Source organism: Dama dama, chromosome 19 (genome assembly GCF_033118175.1).
Source record: "Dama dama isolate Ldn47 chromosome 19, ASM3311817v1, whole genome shotgun sequence".
NCBI lineage: Eukaryota > Metazoa > Chordata > Mammalia > Artiodactyla > Cervidae > Dama > Dama dama.
Genome location: NC_083699.1, coordinates 66,615,102 through 66,635,983, shown reverse-complemented (window position 1 = coordinate 66,635,983; position 20,882 = coordinate 66,615,102). Strand labels below are relative to the sequence as shown.

General features: G+C 38.4%; 1 protein-coding gene across 1 annotated transcript in view; it reads right to left on the bottom strand.

The window, feature by feature from the left end:
• Positions 1-20,882, bottom strand: part of COL6A5 (collagen type VI alpha 5 chain) — a 153,254-nt gene that overhangs the window by 40,436 nt on the left and 91,936 nt on the right. Inside the window, exons 34-37 of the mRNA XM_061167296.1 lie at positions 18,702-18,795; positions 17,499-18,152; positions 14,123-14,213; positions 6,724-6,929 (exon numbers count right to left, since the gene is read on the bottom strand). Of these exons, the coding sequence (XP_061023279.1) occupies positions 6,724-6,929; positions 14,123-14,213; positions 17,499-18,152; positions 18,702-18,795 (1,045 nt within the window). The remainder of the gene's footprint in view (positions 1-6,723; positions 6,930-14,122; positions 14,214-17,498; positions 18,153-18,701; positions 18,796-20,882) is intronic.

Genomic DNA, 20,882 nt, shown 5'->3' with positions numbered 1-20,882 from the left:
TTGCCTGGAGAATTCCATGGACTGTGGAGCCTGGAAGGCTACAGTCTATGGGGTCACAAAGAGTTGGACACAACTGAGCAACTAAATACATACCAATGGTAAGGGCTACCACTGCTTCCTCCATCACCACCACTAACATCACCCAGTTATTTCTTCAGCTATCCACGTTTTTTTCCATTATCAAAGGGCCCCGATGAAAAAAGTGTTGCTAACACTGTAGAACATTGCTTTAGTAATTGCAACAAATGATTGCATGAGACCTACAGAAGCAACCTGTGAAGTCAAATCATCCACGTATCTTGAACTTGCAATTCACATTAACTCTGCCATACTCAAAATCTTCAAGGCAGTCACCCAAACTATAATAACTATACAATAAATTCCTGAACAAAAGTGAATGCCACAACCTGTCTACAGTTTAATATTAACAGAAGACTCAGTTTGTCTCCCAAAGAGCATCCAGATGGTTGAGATTTCCTAAAGCATTCATGAGATGTGTCACTACAGTTCAGACATAACCCCAATTCTACCACTGACCTCTTTCACACATGTACTAATATGAAAGTAGGTTGTTCAGCTAGGGGAATGTTTTGATGGGTGACTCAGAAGCCAATTCTGCTGCATTTAATTCCAGTACAGATTTTAGTGTAGCAGAAGATATATGTATTCAAATTTAACACATAACAGCAAAAATTGGAAGCAAGCTAAGTGTTCAAGAGGTAAACAGTTAAGTACATTCCTTCACTGAGAGCAACATTATGAGAGAACAGAAAAATCAGTATGAAGCTTGCAGCAATATGTAAAATGTGTAACATGTGTGCAAAGCAGGATATGTAACTGAATAAAACTATGTAAGCCTGTGTGTGTGTGTGCTCATTCGCTCAGTTATGTCCAGCTCTTTGTGACCCAGAGGACTGTAGCCCACCAGGCTCCTCTGTCCATTGGATTTCCCAGGCAAGAACACTGGAGTAGGTTGCCATTTACTCCTCCAGGAGATCTTCCTGATCCAGGGACTGAACCTGAGTCTCCTGCATCTCCTGCACTAGCAGATGGATTCTGTACTACTGAGTGACCTGGGAAGCACATGCAAACATACATGCCAAAGAATGTGTTCCACTCCACAAACATCTCAGTGTGCTAAATTATCTGATTTGTGATTGTAAGAAAATTTTATATGGTATAATGTTGAAGCTGAAACTCCAATATTTTGGCCACCTGATACGAAGAGCTGACTCATTTGAAAAGACCCTGATGTTGGGAAAGATTGAGGGCAGGAGGAGAAGGGGATGACAGAGGACGAGATGGTTAGGTGGCACCACTGAGTGGACATGAGTTTGGGCAAACTCCGGGAGCTGGTGATGGACAGGGAGGCCTGGCATGCTGCCATTCATGGGGTCGCAAAGAGTTGGACACGACTGAGCAACTGAACTGAACTGAACTATCTATATAATTTTTCTCAAAAATTAGCAGAACCCTGAGGGTGTACTGGGAAACAGTGGACAGTGTGTAGAAGTCATGAGTCCTATACGGAACTAGTGTTTTAGTTTCATAATCTTGAGGGCGTGGAGTTTCTTCTGACAGGGTCTGTTTCGCTATTGACACTCTGACTGCATGATTCTTTGTTGTGAGGGGATGTCCAGTGCACACCTCAGGGTGCTTGGCAGCGTCTGTGGCCTCCACCCACCAGCTACCAGGAGCACCTTCTAGTTATGAGAACTAAACAGTGTCTCCAGACACCTCAATATGCCTCTTAGGGTGGAGTAGGGTGGAATCACCTCCAGGTGAATTTGCAAGAGCTAACCACTAAACAAGGTCACAGAGTTCACATGACTTGGTGACTGAACGACAATAAGAACAAATCACTAAACACCTTTCCGGCTTTAATACCTTATGACTGATTCAAAGTAAAAAAGATACACTGGCTTTAAAAAAAAAAAGCTGATTATAGATCACAGTCAAGTTAGAAAAATATTGGCTTGATCAAAAAATTTGTTCGGGTGTTACAGCAAAATCCAAGTGAAATTTTTGTCCAACCCAATAAAAATGTAAAGCAAAATCTAGGCAATTCCCTTGTGAACAACTCCAGCCTAGTTTTAAGAGGGAAGTGTTCCTTCTCATTACTTAATAAAATTCATTGAAAAGAACATCAGTTGAAGTTGTCCTAAGGCCAGGGACCACTTAAAGCTATGAGTGAACCCTAAGCTGAGTTTGGGTTGGTATTCCACATTTTAAAAAATTATCCTGTCCCTGTTTAATCTTGACAGTAGACTAATCATGCCTTAAGTATTAACACAGCATCCTTAATGAAAGTGCCAGTCTCACCATTGGATCAACAGTTGAATTTAATTAGCATTAAACCATCATTTTTCATTACATAATTCCAAAGAACTATGTGTAATCCATTGGTGAGTAATTAAGAGGAACTGAATTTTCCAAAAAATTTTTATATTGTGGAGGTCTTGGTCAAAATGTGTAATGGTATCGCTATATAATCTCTTGGAGAAGGAAATGGCAACCCACTCCAGTATGCTTGCCTGGAGAATCCTGTGGACAGAGGAGCCTGGTGGGCTGCTGTCCATAGCATAGGGTCGCAGAGAGTCGGACACAATTGAAGCGACTTAGCGGGCATAACACGCATATGATCTCCCCATATTTGGATCTTAAAAATGTTTCTTAGATAGATGTTAGATAAAGAGATGGGTGGATGAATGTTCAGTGCTCTTGGGTGAGTTAAATAAAATTATAAACCAGTTCACCTGGATCCCTTCGGCAATAGGCATTCTTCTGTTCTGTGACACTATCAGTAGTTACTCAGTTGATTTTAGCTGAGAACGCAGAGCAACTCTGGTACGCTAAAGTGGTTGCATGCACAGTGGTTCTTAAACATCAGCCTGGATGAGAATCACCTGTGTTGCTTGTTAAACATGAAAGGGCCACCCCCCAGTTTCTGCTTCAGCAGACCCAGGACGAGTGCAGTTCTGGTTCCCACGTGGTGCTGACACTGATGGTGTACAGATACGCTTCGAGAATCACTGGGATAGTGGATCTCAAAAATGAGTACCTACAGAAATCACCTAGGGTGGTTTTTAAAGCTTGTAGCTTTTTCCTAGCCACACACACACCCCTAAATGTGAAGAAGTAGTACTGAGAAAGGCTTAGGAATCTGTGCTTAGGAAGGGTTTCCAGGTAATTCTGATACAAATTGTCTTTGAGCTGCGGTAAAAGGCAATGCCAAAGAATGCTCAAACTACCACACAGTTGCACTCATCTCACATGCTAGTAAAGTAATGCTCAACATTCTCCAAGCCAGGCTTCAGCAATACATGAACCATGAATTTCCAGATGTTCAAGCTGGTTTTAGAAAAGGCAGAGGAACCAGAGATCAAATTGCCAACATCCACTGGATCATCAAAAAAGCTAGAGAGTTCCAGAAAAACTCCTATTTCTGCTTTATTGACTATGCCAAAGCCTTTGACTGTGTGGATCACAATAAACTGTGGAAAATTCTGAAACAGATGGAAATACCAGACCACATGACCTGCCTCCTGAGAAACCTGTATGCAGGTCAGGAATCAACAGTCAGAACTGGACATGGAACAACAGACTGGTTCCAAATAGGAAAAGGAGTACATCAAGGCTGTATATTGTCACCCTGCTTATTTAACTTATATGCAGAGTACATTATGAGAAACGCTGGGCTGGAAGAAGCACAAGCTGGAATCAAGATTGCCGGAAGAAATACCAATAACCTCAGATATGCAGATGACACCACCTTTATGGCAGGCAGTGAAGATGAACTAAAGAGCCTCTTGATGAAAGTGAAAGAGGAGAGTGAAAAAGTTGGCTTAAAGCTTCACATTCAGAAAACTAAGATCATGGCATCCAGTCCCATCACTTCATGGCAAATAGATGGGGAAACAGTGGCAACAGTGGCTGACTTTATTTTTTTGGGCTCCAAGATCACTGCAGATGGTGATTGCAGCCATGAAATTAAAAGACGCTTAGTCCTTGGAAGGAAAGTTATAACCAATCTAGACAGCATACTAAAAAGCAGAGACATCATTTTGTCAACAAAGGTCCATCTAGTCAAGGCTATAGTTTTTCCAGTGGTCATCTATGGATGTGAGAGTTGGACTATAAAGAAAGCTGAGCGCAGAAGAATTGATGCTTTTGAACTGTGGTGTTGGAGAAGACTCTTGAGAGTCCCTTGAACTGCAAGGAGATCCAACCAGTCCATCCTAAAGGAGATCAGTCCTGAGTGTTGATTGGAAGGACCGATGCTGAAGCTGAAACTCCAATACTTTGGCCACCTGATGCAAAGAGCTGACTCACTGGAAAAGATCCTGATGCTGGGAGGGGTTGGGGGCAGGAGGAGAAGGGGACGACAGAGGATGAGATGGTTGGATGGCATCACTGACTCAGTGGACATGGGTTTGGGAGGACTCCAGGAGTCAATAATGGACAGGGAGGCCTGGCATGCTGTGGTTCATGGGGTCTCAAAGAGTTGGACACGACTGAGCAACTGAACTGAATGCAAGGAGTGGAGCGGGCCAGGAAAGAAGATGGAATTAAAGCTGAATTGGAAACCAGAGTAGCGAGGAAGCAGCAGAGGGAGAGGACTAGGTAAAGAGACCGTGGTTGTGTTTCTTATGAAAGAGAGTGATACACAACTCATTGCCAGCTGCAGTACTCTGGGAACTAAAAATTCTTCAGTGGTTAAGATTCCTGACTTCTGCAGGACTCTCAGTTCAACGGCACAAAAATTAGCTATTGGCCACATGAATCACATTATAAATGAGTATTATGCATAGCATATGGACGTTATCAACCTTTTATTTGTGCAATACATCTGGAACATATCAAAGCTCATCTCTTGGTGACTAAATAAAATATCTGAACTACAATTTATTCTCCTTGAGGATGACACATTATACAGAAAGTTCTTAGCAGCTTTTAACAACCAGCTAACAATGATTTTAAAGAGAAAAAAACAGATAAGAATAGTACAAAGTCCCTAGACAATATTGATGATCTGAGACTCAGATTTATCATAAAGGAATATATATATATATATTATATATATATAACATATATATATATATATGTTATCCATAGGTCTGAGACTCTGTTTCTAGGAAATTACAACTTGACATAATACTCCATGGAACTCTCAACACACTTCAACCCACTGCAAGAGAAATTGTGTGAGGTGGGGATAAGAGAAAATTGACACTTTTCCCAATAGAGCCATACAACAATTATTTCTTCAGCCAAATTAGACCTTAAACTGGTACTTTTATGAATATCTCTATTCCCAGACATCTGAAAAACCAAGTGAAAAGTCTTTCTATTATTACTGAACAATGTTCATTAAAGATGGCTGCAAAGATGAGTTTCTTTTTTTCGCCCTTAAGTATCCAATTATTTCTGCCTTTCTTGAAAAGGTTCACACTTTTGAATTACCAGACTTTAAAATGCTTACCTCTAACCATACTATCACAAATGACCATTTAGTATTTAAAAAACTGCCAAGAGAATTTCTCTTTTTCTGTTTTTAAAACTTTAGCATGCTAAATTCCTGTGCCTTGAGAACTGTTTTAATTCCCATATCATTAGAATGAATACCCCAAATTAACTGCATTCATTAAGAAAAACAATTTTTTATTCTCTTCTTTAAGCTATGTCTATATAATGATAATATCTGTTTTAAATAAGCAATGAACATACTTGAATACCTTAATGCCAAGGAACTATGTACATGCAGTTTTACTCTATTACCTTTTTTATTTTTTTTTTTCTATTACCTTTTTTAAAAAGTCTTATTTTTCAACTAGTGATTGATTGACTTTTTAATTCTGAATTCTAGCTTCTATAAAGGAAATTTTAGTTATTTTTAAAAGTAAAATTCAAACTTATATATTTCAGAAATAGGGGGAAATATGGGGACATGAGAGTTGAGCCCAAAGAATAGAACATTTATTTATCCAAGGGAATTACTAAGAATTAGTATTATTCATTCTTGTGAATAATTGGCATGCGATTGGCCCCCTTTTCTTTCAAACTTGCATATGCTAACAGTACACATGAAACTTATGATATAATGCTTTAAATGTCTGCACTCTGGCCAGATGAGCATTTTGGAAGACTCCAGATGCATAGATGGAATAGCTGACCAGTCTTTTAGAATGTCACCCTTTAAAAAGAAAATAAGGCCAAAATTCTATGTATCTGATTTGTTTGAAACTATTAAACTCTGACAAAAAGCATTTCTGCTTTGCCATTAAAATGTATACAGTAGACAGTGGAGTATTTAATTTATTTCCAGTGGGAGGGAGGAAACTTACACCATCTTATACATTCACAAATTCTGGGGCACTGGCCAGGGCAACTTTTAAGTTATTTTAACTCCTCCTTTGCTATGGTATTTCTCTATATTGCCTCCTTCTGCATCACACTAACCTAAATTGTGGCTTAAATTGTGGCTTCTAGAGAAATCTTAAGTTTGGTGAGAATATCAGGGATGTTTCTTAGGGCTTACCAGTGATTTCCAGAATGGTACCTGTGACCATTTAAATCTTCAAATCAAATAAAAACAGCAGTTGTAGCCACCAACTTGAACTTGAAAAAAAAATTGCTTTTTATACCATGCTTGTTTGTTTGATTCCCTATTAGTGTTAAAAAAATGAAGATCAAGTTATTCAGTATAACTTTTCATTTCCTTACCAGATGTGAGACTTGTGATTGCTTCAGAACCCCAATCTTCTTCATATTTAGTCATTAATTTCTGTGGCATGAGCATCTGGCTTGGAATGTAAACCAAGTGGTCACTTCCATTGTCCTCCAGTACAAAAGGTGCATCTCTCCTAGCACTCAATCTCTGACCAATGATGTTCTCTCCTGAAGAAATCTCATAAGGTGCAGGGGTAAATCTAGAAGATAAAAACGAAGGTTTTAGGTGAACTACAACTTTAGGAAAAGTTTAAACTTCAGGGAACTTTTAGTTTTATTTGTATTAGGGGAATATAAACAAAACATCCCAATGATTTAATATGGCTACTGAATTATTTCTTAGAATGATAGTTGGGTGTTAAAAATCTAAACTTATTTCAATCAAATAATTCATTAAGATTCATTACACTACATGGGGAATTCTACCAAACATGTAGAGAAGAACTAATACCTATCCTTCTTAACCTATTCAAAAATATTCAAGAGGACAGAACACTCCCAAATTCATTATAAAAGGCCACCAATATCCTGAAACCAAAACCAAAGACACTCCAAAAAAAAGAAAATTATATGCCAGTGTCTTAGATGAGTATAGGATGCAAAACTTCCCAATAAAATATTAGCAAACTGAATCCAACAGTATATAAAAGAATCAATAACCACATGTCAAGTCAGATTTATTCCAGGGACACAAGAATGGTTGAAAATACACAAATCAATCAGTGTGATATACCACATTAACAGAAGGAAAGACATAAAATCACACGATCATCTCAACATACGCAGTAAAAGCATGTAACGAATTCAACCTCCATTCATGATCAAAGTGGGTATAGAAGGAACGTATCTTAACATAATAAAGACCATTTATGACAAATCTGCAGCTAACATCATATGCAATGGTGAAAAGCAGAAAGGTTTTCCTCTAACTCTAGGAACAAGACAAGGATATCCACTCTCACTACTTCTATTTAACATAATTCTGAAAGTTCTAGTCACAGCAATCAGATAAGAAAAAGAAATAAAAGATATCCACATTGGAACAGAAGAAACAAAACTGTCCCTATTTGCAGATGGAATGAGACTTTATGCAGAATATCCTAAAGGCTCTACCCCAAAAGTATCAGAACCAATAAATGCATTAAGCAAAGTCACAGGACACAAGATTAATATACAGAAATCTATTGCTTTTCTATATATGAATAATGAACTCTCAGAAAGAGAAAGCAAAAAATCAATCCCATTTAAAATTGTATCAAAAAGAATAAAATACCAAGGAGGGAAAAGACCTATACTCTGAAAACAATAAAACATTGATACAGAAAATTAAAAATGATACAAAGAAATAAAAGATATAATTTGCACTTGGGTTGGAAGAATTAATATTGTTAAAATGGCCATGATACCTAAAACAATCTACAGATTTAATGCAATCTCTATCAAAATATCCATGAAAATTTTTCACAGAACTAGAAAAAATAATCCTAAAATTCATATGAAACCACAAAAGACCTTGACTTGCCAAAGCAAGCTTGAAAAAAAAAAGCTGGAGATTCCATTCTCCCAGACTTCAGACTATACTACAAAGCTACAGTAATCAAAATAGCAAGGTACTGGTACAAAAATAGATGCATAGATCAATGAAACAGAATAGAGAGCCCAGGAATAAGCCCACACACTTATGGACAATTAATCTATCTATGACAGAAAAAAGCAAGAATGTACAATGGAGAAAAGACAATCTCTTCCATTAGTGGTGTGAGAAAATGGAGAGCTGTATGTAAAACAATGAAATTAGAACATTTCTTCACAACATATATAAAAATAAACTCAAAATAGATTAAAGACCTAAATGTGAAGACTGGAAACTATAAAAGTCCTACAAGAGAACATAGGCATGAATCATAGCAATATTTTTTGGAACTGTCTTCTCAGGTAAAAGAAATAAAAGCAAAAATAAAGAAGCAGGATTAAATTAAACTTAAAAGCTCTTGCACAGCAAAGGAAGCCACTGACAAAACTAAAAGAGAACATAGGGAGCAGGAGAAAATATTTGCAAATGATATGTCTTATGAGGGGTTAATATTCAAAAGAGATAGATACTTCATACAACTCAATGCCAAAAAAACAACCCAATTAAAAAAAGAGAGAAAACCCAAACAGATATTTCTCCAAAGAAGACATACAGATGACCAGCAGGCACATGAAAAGATGCTCAACATTGCTAATCACCAGAAAAATACAAACCACAATGAGATATATCCTCACACCTGTCAGAATAGCAAACATCAAAATACCAAATGTTTGAGAGAACATGGAAAAAGGGAACCCTTGTATACTGAGTGGGGATGTAAATTGGTGCAGCCATTTGGCAGAGCAGTATGGAGGGTCCTTAAAAAACCTTAAAAAAAAAGAGAGCTTCCATATGATCCAGAAATTCTTCTCCTGGGCATATATAAGAAGAAAACAAAACCACTAAAAAATACTAATCTGGAAAGATATATGCACCACAATGTTCATAGCAGTATTATTTACAATAGCCAAGACATGGAAGCACCCAAGTGCCCATCAACGGATGACTGGTTTAAGAAGATGTGGTATATATATATACAATGGAATATTACTCAATCATAAAAAGAATGGAATATTGCCACTTGAAGGTACATGAATAGACTTGGAGAATACTAATAGTTAAGTAAGTCTGAGAGAAAAACACAAATACTGTATGGTATTGTTTATGTGTGGAATATGAAAAATAGTACAAATTAATGTATATAGCAAACCTGAAACAGATTCACAGATGCAGAGAAAAAACTTGTGATTAGCAGAGGGGAGAAGGTGGGGGAGGGGCAGATTAGTGGTATGGGATTAAGAGATATGAAACTATTATGTATAAAACAGACAAGCAACAAGAATATTTTGTATAGCACAGGGACTTATAGCTATTATCTTGTAATAACTTTGAATATAATCTGTAAAAGTACTGAGTCATGGTGCTGGAACCCTGAAACTAATATAATATTGTAAATCAACTATACTTCATTTCTTAAAAAGCATATACTGATACATTTTTGTAAATTCCCAGTTATCATCCCCTTTCCCCCCATTTGCTTAGAGCCTATGAAATATTATTTAATATGTTGAAATAAATCAAATAAATCAAAGGCAATGCCAAAGAATGTTCAAACTAATGCATAATCACACTCATCTCACACGCTAGCAAAGTTATGCTCAAAATTCTCCAAGTGAGACTTCAATAGCACATGAACCGAGAACTACCAGATTTTCAAGCTAGATTTAGAAAAGGCAGAAGAACCAGAGATCAAAATTGCCTACATCTGTTGGATCATAGAAAAAGCAAGAGAATTCCAGAAAAACATCTACTTCTGCTTTATTGACTACACAAAAGTCTTTGACTGTGTGGATCACAACAAACTGTGGAAAATTCTGAAAGAGATGGGAATACCAGACCACCTGACCTGCCTCCTGAGAAATCTGTATGCAGGTCAGGAATCAACAGTTGGAATCGAACATGGAACAACAAACTGGTTTCAAATTGGGGAAGGAGTACGTCAAGGCTGTATATTGTCACCCTGCTTATTTAACTTATATGCAGAGTACATCATGAGAAACGCTGGGCTGGAGGAAGCACAGGCTGGAACCAAGATTGCCGGGAGATATATCAATAACCTCAGATATGCAGATGATACCACCCTGATGGCAGAAAGTGAAGAGGAACTGAAGAGCCTCTTGATGAAAGTGAAAGAGGAGAGTGAAAAATCTGGCTTAAAACTCAACATTCAAAAAACTAAGATCATGGCATCTGGTCCCATCACTTCATGGGAAATAGATGGGGAAACAGTGGAAGCAGTGTCAGACTTTATTTTTGGGGGCTCCAAAATCACTGCAGATGGTGACTGTAGCCATGAAATTAAAATACACTTACTCCTTGGAAGGAAAGTTATGACCAACCCAGACAGCATATTAAAAAGCAGAGACATTACTTTGCCAACAAAGGTCTGTCTAGTCAAGGCTGCGACTTTTCCAGTAGTCATGCATGGATGTGAGAGCTGGACTATAAAGAAAACTGAGCAATGAAGAATTGATGCTTTTGAACTGTGGTGTTGGAGAAGACTCTTGAGAGTCCCTTGGACTGCAAGGAGATCCAACCAGTCCATCTTAAAGAAAATCAGTCCTGAATATTCATTGGAAAGACATGCTGAAGCTGAAGCTCCAATACTTTGGCCATCTGATGAGAACTGACTCAAAGACCTTGTTGCTGGGAAAGATTGAAGGCAGGGGGAGAAGGGGACGACAGAGAATGAGATAGTTAGATGGCATCACTGACTCAATGGACATGAGTTTGAGCAAGCTCCAAGAGTTGGTGATGGACAGGGAGGCCTGGCGTGCTGCAGTCCTTGGGGTCGCAAAGAGTCAGACATGAGTGAGCGACTGAACTAAACTGAATTTGTCACTGAGTTTTAGATAAATGACAAGAAACTCATAGGTTACTTGGGAAAAGCAAATAATGTGTCTCAGATTGATATCAGTCTCCACAGAAAACCTAGAATATAGTCGTTTAAGTTACTATCAACTACCCTGAGAGGAATAAGACTACATAAAGCATATCTCACTGACATTATCCCTCCTAAAATGGTGCTTACATTTACATTCTTTGGAGTAAGAATGATAGTTTGAAAATATTTTTGCTTTTATCTAGATGACTATAAAAACATATTCAATATAATTTTATTCTTATTTTATTAATAGCTCTATGAGTGAGTGAGTGAAGTCGCTCAGTCGTGTCTGACTCTTTGCAACCCCATGGACTGCAGCCTACCAGGCTCCTCTGTCCATGGGATTCTCCAGGCAAGAACACTGTAGTGGATTGCCATTTCCTTCTCCAGGGGATCTTCCTGACCCAGGGATCAAACCGAGGTCTCCCTCATTGCAGGCAGATGCTTTACCCTCTAAGCTGCCAGGGCTCTATATGCAATTTCAAATCCATGTTTATATTTGCATTGATACTGGTGTTTGGCACCCACTGGCACTACTTGAACTGTTGAGAGAGGAAAGGAAATAAAGTCTGATATAATATATCAATAATACATTCAAACCAAGCAAAACCCAGATGAGATGATGACATAGAGTGGGAATGATCATTTTATGGCCGTGTAGGGGAGGACGAGTGCTGGAGAATCAAGGCCTCGTGGAATCAAGCAGAGCAAGCTGAGCTGCAGCAGGCATCATGTTTTATATATCTTACCAACATGTACTATGTTTTAAAAATGTATTGAAGTACGGTTAATTTGCAAGGTTTTGTTAGTTTCAGGTGTAGAGCAAGGAGATTTGGTTACATACATATACATATGAGTGTGTGTGTATATATAGATATACATATATATACGCACATACAGATTCTTTTCCATTATAGGTTACTACAAGATATTGAGTGTAGTTCTCTGTGCTATACTGTAGGTCCTTGTTGGTTACTTATTTTATATACTTCGCTTTAATTTCAGTGTATGTGTTAATCCCAAACTTCTAATTTATCCCACCTCCTTGCTCTTTTCCCCTTTGGTTAGCACAAGTTTATTTTCTAAGTCTGTGAGTCTATTTCTGTTTTGTAAATAAGTTCGTTTCTATCACTTTTTTAGATACCACATATAGCCAATATCACATGATATTTGTTTCTCTTTGTCTGGCTTCCTTCACTTGGTATGATAACCTCCAGGTCCATTCATGTTGCCACAAATGGTGTTGTTTTGTTTTTTATGGCTGAGTGATATTCCATTGTGTGTGTGTGTGTGTGTGTGTACCACATCTTCTCTAACCATTCATCTGTCAAAGGACATTTAGATGAGTTCCATGTCTTGGCTATAAATGCTTTTTTGTTTTTAGGAATTCTATTTTGGCAAAACAGAATCATCCAATACACTAAATTAGTGTCTTACTGAATTTCCTTGGGTTTGATGTATAAATTTGTTTTTGTTTGCTAGTTGCTTAGGAACTAGACACGTATGGTATTTGCAGCTAGTTTATTTTTGTACATGCCTAAATGACATTATATTAGAATATAGTTCTGTAAGAATGGATTTTCCTTTAAACAAGATTACTGCCTATTCCACATTAGGAAACACTGCTTCATAGGACATCAGTGCCATATTGTCCTTCAGGAGGTGTAAACTGATGGATGCTCCTTGTTAAACTACCGACATGACAGAAATACTTTAATCTTCCCATTTTGCTCCTGGATATATGGGAAAGACTGCATCTATTCTGAGAAGCTCTTTACTTAATTGCAATATGATCAGTCAGGGCCATTATGAGCCTAACTCTGAACTTGCACAGGCTACAGTTAGGGATCCAAGGTCTGTGAAATAGAGATGCACAGAGCAACCAAATAAGCTAAATTCTCATTCTAGCTGAGGTTCATGATCCATTCAGATTAATTATTTGTATATTCATTCATAAAAAATATTTAAAGAAAATTGTCTACATGTGCAGGCTTCCCTGATGGCTCAGTAGTGGGAAAAAAAAAAAAAGTCCACCTGCCAATGCAGATGTGGATCCAATCCCTGGGTCAGGAGGATCCTCTGGAGAAGGAAATGGCAACCCACTCCAGTATTCTTGCCCGGGACTTCCCATGGACAGAGGAGCCTGATGGACTACAGTCCATGGGGTCATGAAGAATCAGACATGACTTAGCAACTAAAACCAAATATTTACATATGCAATGATATCATGGGGTCTTTCATACTATGTTTTTGGAACGAAACAATGAATCACATGGAAGCCCAGGCTTCAGTGAGACAAAACAATGGGATAAATTGTAATAAACTCCTCAGCAGAGGTGTAAAACAGAATTAAGCAAGGAAGAACTCTGGATTTTGGCTGAGAGTAAAGATGGGCTTCGAAGAGTTAACAGCTTCAATCAGGGCCTTGAGGGGTGGTAGGGTTTTACTGGAAGGAGCAAGGTCTCAGGGAGTGTGACCAGAGGTTCAGAAGGGTGAAACAGCAGTTCACACAGCGCAGACAAGAGGCCAGGGTGGCCGGAACTCTGTGCTCATGATGGGCAGAGATGGGAAGTAAGGTTGAGATAGGTTGAGGCTGAATTCTGGGTTCTATTCTGGGGTAAAATTTCAATATGGAAATTTCTGAGGAAACCATGAAGTTTAAAGCAAAACTGCAATAAGCTAATGAGGATGTTATAAAATCCATCAATTCAGAAAGCATGCTTGATGTGTAACTTCTGCTGCAGATTGTGGAACACGTGAACAGCCTTTCTCCAGAGACCTCATCAGCTTCCTCCACCTAATACCTGCCATCAGCCAGTTACACACTGCTCAGTCAATCAAAGGTCACTGATAAATATCAGAGCTTTCCAACTCACGGGAGACCGATGTTTTGATCTTCCTCGTCTTCTGAATCAATGAGTTTGCAGATGTTCTCAAGCACTGGTGGTGGGTACTGATTGAATCCTCCTATTGAGAGAGGAAAGTGATAGTTAAATTTTAAACTAGAAATTGTACGTGCTAAGAGGAAGAGAATCTCAGTAGGAATCTTCTTGAAGCAATAAATGTCACTAAAATACTTCAGCACAATTTGGCTGGGGTGAAAACAGAAAATAGTAGCAACTGGAAATAGCATTCAGAATTTGATTATAGAATATTTTTCAGCCAAAGAATTACCAGGGACCTCCTCAAATTGTTCATTTTAAGAGTTCATTGTGAGGCAGAGACACTTGATTTCCACATGTTCAGGCTGACATGATCTAAGGAAATTTTTATTCTGATTCTATAATACTTTTTTCACTCAGACTTATGCTAATAGTTGAAATACAGAAGACATAATGTTTTATTACATAATGCTACATCTGTGCTTCTGCACCAATTAACACTGATTTCCTAGGAGGAAAATCGCCACAGGAAAGATTTTAGCTTATTTCCCTACACAATATATCCTTACCTCTTCCTATTGTTCTATAAACTGTGGGATACTGAGAAGTATATAATTTCCCTCCTTATTCAGGAAAATAAATCAGTTTCAGTGAAAGGAGACCTTTGACCATTGAATGATCAAACACACCCTGAAAACATCTGCGAATGCTTATGGTTTTATAATCATCATATTTCTCTGGTTCTAAGATGAGCAATATTTCTGTTTCTTTGAAATGAAACTGTCTTCTAATTAATTGAGGTGGACAGTTATTGTTGATGAGGAAGGAATTGTGAAGCCATTGTCATCGCCTGTGCATGTGGGAACAGTAAATATGCCAGCTCCAAAACGTGTTGAATTGTAGAAAAAAAACTCTTGGTAGTAAGAGACTTTTAACCTCTACAAATCAAGTGGATATGGGAAGGCAGTGAATACCACACCTTTAACAACACGGCTCAGCTGGCAACCATGGATAAGCCAGCTCAAATAACTGTGAAGCCTAACTTAACAGGCCAGCAAGATCAGTTTGGGGTTGTTTTGTGGAGTCTTTTTAAAGTGCTGCTCCATGATGATTGTCAGGTAGGGGGATAAATTGGGAGATTAGAATTGACATATACATACTACTATATATAAAATAGATAACTAATAGGGACCTACTGCATAGCACAGGGAACTCTGTAAAGACCTGTATGTAAAAGAATATAAAAACAAGTGTATATGTATGTGCGCATATATGTACATATATAACATTCACTTTGCTATATTCCCGAAACTAACACAACATACTCCAATAAAAAAACTTTTAAGAAGACAGAAAAGGTCTTGATGGCATAAAGAACAGTATCATGTGGGGAAAGATAGCTATTGATGACTCTTAAGAAAGAACTCACAAGATCAAATTTTGAATAAGAAGAAGTTTTCAGAATGCTTTAACCAAGTCTATTTCATGTATGTGTGCATGCATGCTCAGCTGTGTCTGACTCTTTGTGACCCATGGTCTGTAGCTCACCACATTCCTCTGTTCATGGGATTTTCCTAGCAAGAATAGTGGAGTGGGTTGCCATGCCCTCCTCCAGGGGATCTTCCCAACCCAGGGAAGGAATCCGCATCTCTTACGTCTGCCACATTGGTTGGTGGCACTACCTGTATATTTCCTTTTTATATATGCATAAGAGTGACATATCATAGTCTGTCTAAAATAACTCTTTCAATGACTATAAAAAACTCTAACATGAAATCAACATTTACTTGGAAGTACTTTTTCTTTTTTCATAATATAATGGTGCATTACAATGGAAGGACTTAGGGTGAAAGAAATAACATGATATTCCAAAAGGGGCAATTATTGAATTCTTCAATCAAATGTGAGTTGCAGGAAAAAGGAGAAGCTCCTTCTCCAAAGAAGAGTGAACTCCCAAGATTTTGTCACCGTGGTAGTGTTAGAGATTCCTTGAATACTAGGGTGACTCTGGAATCCTAAGGTGGTGGAATTGGTTCCAACAGATTCCCAGAAAGAAGAGGTTTAGCTCTGATTCTACGGGATCTTCTAGAGCAGGGTTTCTCAACCTCAACACTATTGACATTTTGGGCTGGATTGTTCCTTGTTGTGGGGGAAGCATCCAATGCATTGTAGGATGTTTAGCAGCCTCCTTGGTCTCTACTCAGGTGGTGTTAGCGGTAAAAAAAAAAAAAAAAAAAAAAAAAAAAAAAAAAAAAAACTGGCCTGGCAATGCAGGAGATATAAAAGAAGTAAGTTCAACCCCTGGGTTGGAAAGATTCCCTGGAGGAGGGCAGGGCAATCCACTCCAGTATGCTTGTCTGGAGAATCCATGGACAGAAGAGCCTGGCAAGCTACAGTCCATAGGGTCACAAAGAGTTGGACACAACTGAAGCGATTTAGCATGCATGCATTGGTCTCTACCCACTAAATACCAGGAGTATCCTCTCCCTTAGTTGTACCAAATAAAAATGTCTCCAGGTATTTCCAAATGTTATCTGGGGGGAAAAATCATCCCCAGCTGAGAATGATCTGTCTGGAAAGAGCATTTCTGGAACCACTTGTGGTGAAGGACAAGGTATTTTTATTTCCAGCCCTTTGCAGACTGATCTTTTTGGTTTATCTTTTGTTCAGTGAGACAAAGTACACATTCTAATGTGGCCATGTCAAATTGCTCTAAGAGTTCTAGATGCTCATTATCAATTTGTGTATTTCTCTCTGTACTCTTCAGTTTATGGACTAACACTGGTCCAATGGATGACACTTCGTAGTACATTGACCTAGAACTTTGCTACTCTAAGTATAATCTGTGAACCAGAAGCACTGACATCGCTGAGGAGCCTGTTAGAAATGTGGAATCTCAGGATCCACCCTACATGTACTGAATCAGAACCTGCATTCTAACAAGATTCCTGTATGATCTGTAATTAGACTTCTGGGGAGCAGCACTCTCACACAGGTCTCCAGGCATGCCAAGATTGGAAAAAAACCAGGTGTAGCAGGGAAAACTTTTATTTAAATGTTCAACCTGGAGACCACATAAGAGCTGCAAGAACTTATTTAGGCTGAGTAAGTGTAGTTTAGGAGATCTGAAGTCACTCTGTGCTTTATCATGCTGAGATTTTGGCTAAGAGACATTCTATCATGAAAGCGGTATCATGACCCAGGTATAAATAGGGTATAACCAAGATGTGTCCTATTCCTGTCACCCTTTCACCAGCCAATTCATATATTTTGGTAAGCTATAGATACAGAGATATCTTGGGTTATCAACACTATTAACAAACACTAATTTATTAAAACAAAGAGGTAAAAAAAAAAAACAGTGACTTACGTCTCACTGAGTACACAAATGGCTTTAAAAACTTCACAACATAATCCAGATTTGGCTTATGAATTCTCCCAAGCTGTATCAGATGGTGATCAAGTGGGTGGCTGGCTAGCTCCTCTATGTCCTCCTCGGTTGTCAAACCCAGGGAAATCACAAATATGACATAACCTTGACACTTGGCCCTCAGAGCCATCTTCTTTAAGAATTCCTTTCTCTCACGGTTTTCTCCAGCGGAGACCACTAAGATGACCCTGTGTTTTCTTAGCTTGGGTGTTGCTGGGAAGAGATTCTTCATGGTCCACAGTAGGGCATCACCAATGGTGGCTTCTCCATTTAGCTGTTGGAGGTCAGTCTCAATGTACCTTTTCATTAGAGCTTGATTGTTATAAGTTGTAAACTCAAACTCTGTGTTTACCACATTCTTCTGTCTCCTATCCCGAGGAGAATAGCTCAACAAGGCAATCCTATCACCAGAGTCTGAGATTATAGGGTCTGAGGCAATGTGAAAGTTGTCAAGCATTGAGCTCACCAAGGCTTTCATATTCTTAAACTCATCACTTGCTATATTCCTAGAATTGTATAAGAGGAAGGCAACATCCATGTATGAACTTTCAGGTAAGACAATTTCTTTCTTGCAAGTATCTGGAAAACATTTATCTGAAAACATAGAGATTCATCATTGGTTCAATGTTGGCACAAGGAGACACTGTTGGTTGAGATCTTCCAATGAATAAGAAACTGATTATCAAAAATTAATCATCTAATCAATACCTCTTCAACTTCAATACTTCATCATTTAAGTTAATAAGGAATTTTCAACTTCCTCATAATTTCTATGACCACTAGCAGACAACTTGGGAACATCTTTGATGAAAGTAGATATAAGTAACAGGTATATTTGAAGTCTATAATTCACATCCAAACTCATTTAGAAAATATTTCTAATATTTTAGAAGCCTTTGATACAAACTATCAAATTGTCCCCAGGAAGAGCCAAATCAATTGGGATAATCTTCTAAACTAATTTTTACATTCTATGGAAACTTCTGACATTACAGAGATTGAAACCCTAACATATGGTGTTGAAAGACTGGAAAACTTAAAATAGAATCTACAATCAAAAATCTTTGATAAAGATAGATTTAATAACTCCCCCAGAAGGCATTTAAGTGTTTCAGCCCAATAAGTTCTTTTCATTAGTCTTACCATAGCAAAGGGTACAGCGCCGAAGCCTTTCTAATGGATCATATTCCCCGTCTGGAGGAACAGAAAGCACCTGAAATGTTCCTGTGTTGTCAAACTGCATTGAAAAAGAAATATATGCTCATTTGATTGTTTTCTTTTTCTTTTTCATTTATTTTTATTAGTTGAAGGCTAATTACTTTACAATATTGTAGTGGTCTTTAGTCACCATTGTTACAGGGAAGAATCTGTTTCTTTAACTTTAACATTTGCTTCCCATTGCTTTTGTTCACTGAAAGGATACTGTCCATACAAAACTGCCTTGGGGAACCCTGACCCTCTGCCTGTGTGTTAAACCAAAGTGTCTTTGTTCAGAGTCACAGGTGATTCTGTCCACCTGTGAGTGGCTGCAAGAAAGAAGAAATTAACACATCCCCTACCTGAGGCTGACCATTCCAGGAGACATTTGCAAGATTAAGGGCCTCTTTACTTTATTTACTCACCTCCCATCTCCCCTCTGTGTTCTATAGAAGAAACTGGCCTTCAGACCCCAATAAGATGGCTTTTTTGGGGTTATCTTGAGACATTAGTCTGCCATCTTCTTGGTCTGCTAGTTTTCCAAATAAAGTCATTATAACTAGCCTCAACACCTTGTCTCCAGATTTACTGGCCTGTTGTTCAACAAGCAGAGCTAGCTTGGACTTGGTAACATCATCAAGAATTCACTGTGCACCCACTTCAAGAGTTTGAAAAGCACCTGACTGGTCACCATCACCTTGCATTGTTGCTCATTGCTCTATTCTGTGCATCTTCATGTATGCACACACATACAAACACACACACACACACACACACACACAACTACCCCCCTTTGATCCTAAACATAACCGAAGGAAACACAGAAACTGTATCAGCAGCTCAGTTTTATAAGAAAACTGCCACAAGATAACCACAAGATTCACTCACTGGGTTAGGTATTAAAACCTCATTCCTATCTCCAAGCCTGCAATTCTGCATTGAATTTTTACACATTTCTGATTATGTACCAGCTGATTATGTGCTATCCATCAGCTTCTGGAGTTGGGTCCTGTAGAAATTTTACATTCACAAGTTACCTTTGACTTCTTTAAGTAGTGATTCCATCTATTTCTGGGCTTCCCAGGAGGCGTTAGTGGTAAAGAACCCGCCTGCCAATGCAGCAGACATGAGATGTGGGTTCCATCCCTGGGTCAGGAAGATCCCCTGGAGCAGGGCGTGGCAACCCACTCCAGTGTTCTTGCATGGAGAATTCCATGGACAGAGGAGCCTGGCAGGTTACAGCCCATAGGCTTGCAAAGAGTCAGACACAACTGAAGTGACTTAGCACGCATGCACACCACTATCTCCACCCAATTATGCTATCTATGAATAAAAAGAAGGTGCATCTTTCAGATGTCAACTGGATTTCCCTGATCACAAACTCCATCTAAAAGTCTGTTCCAGTCATACATCCCTTCACTGTTCACCTGAAGCTATTACAACATTGTTAATTGGCTATACCCCAATACGAAATAAAAAGTTCAAAAGAAAAAAAGCCTATTCCATACTACTCAGCCATAGAAAAGAATGACATAATGCCATTTCCAGCAACAGGGATGGACCTAGAGAAAGACAAATATCATATCACTTATATGTGGAATCTAAAACACAGCACAAATGAACACATGCAAAAAACAGAGACAGACCCATAGATACGGAGAAAAGACTGGTGGTTGCCAAGGGGGTGCAGAGGAGGGAAGGATGGGGAGTTTGAGGTTATCAGATGCAAACTATTATGTATAGGATGGATAGACAACAAGAGCCTCCTGTATAGCACAGGAGACTGTATTCAGTATCGTGATAAACCACAATGGAAAAAGAATGACTCTCTATGGATAACTGGATCTCTTTGCAGTACAGCAGAAATTAACACAATATGTAAATCAACTACACTTCAATTTATTCATTCATTTATTCATTCAGTGGCTCAATGACTATATCTTGGGCATTTACTTTGTATGAAGCACAATGCATCACAGATACTTTGATTATTTGGAAGGAATAAATCTTTCTCAGGTGATGAATGGATCTCTCAATCCACAGACATGCTCGTGCTTTTGTTTCTTCCCCCTCAAGAAATTAACAGATTAGAAAAACCACCCCCTCTGGTTTTCTGTAAAGTGCTGA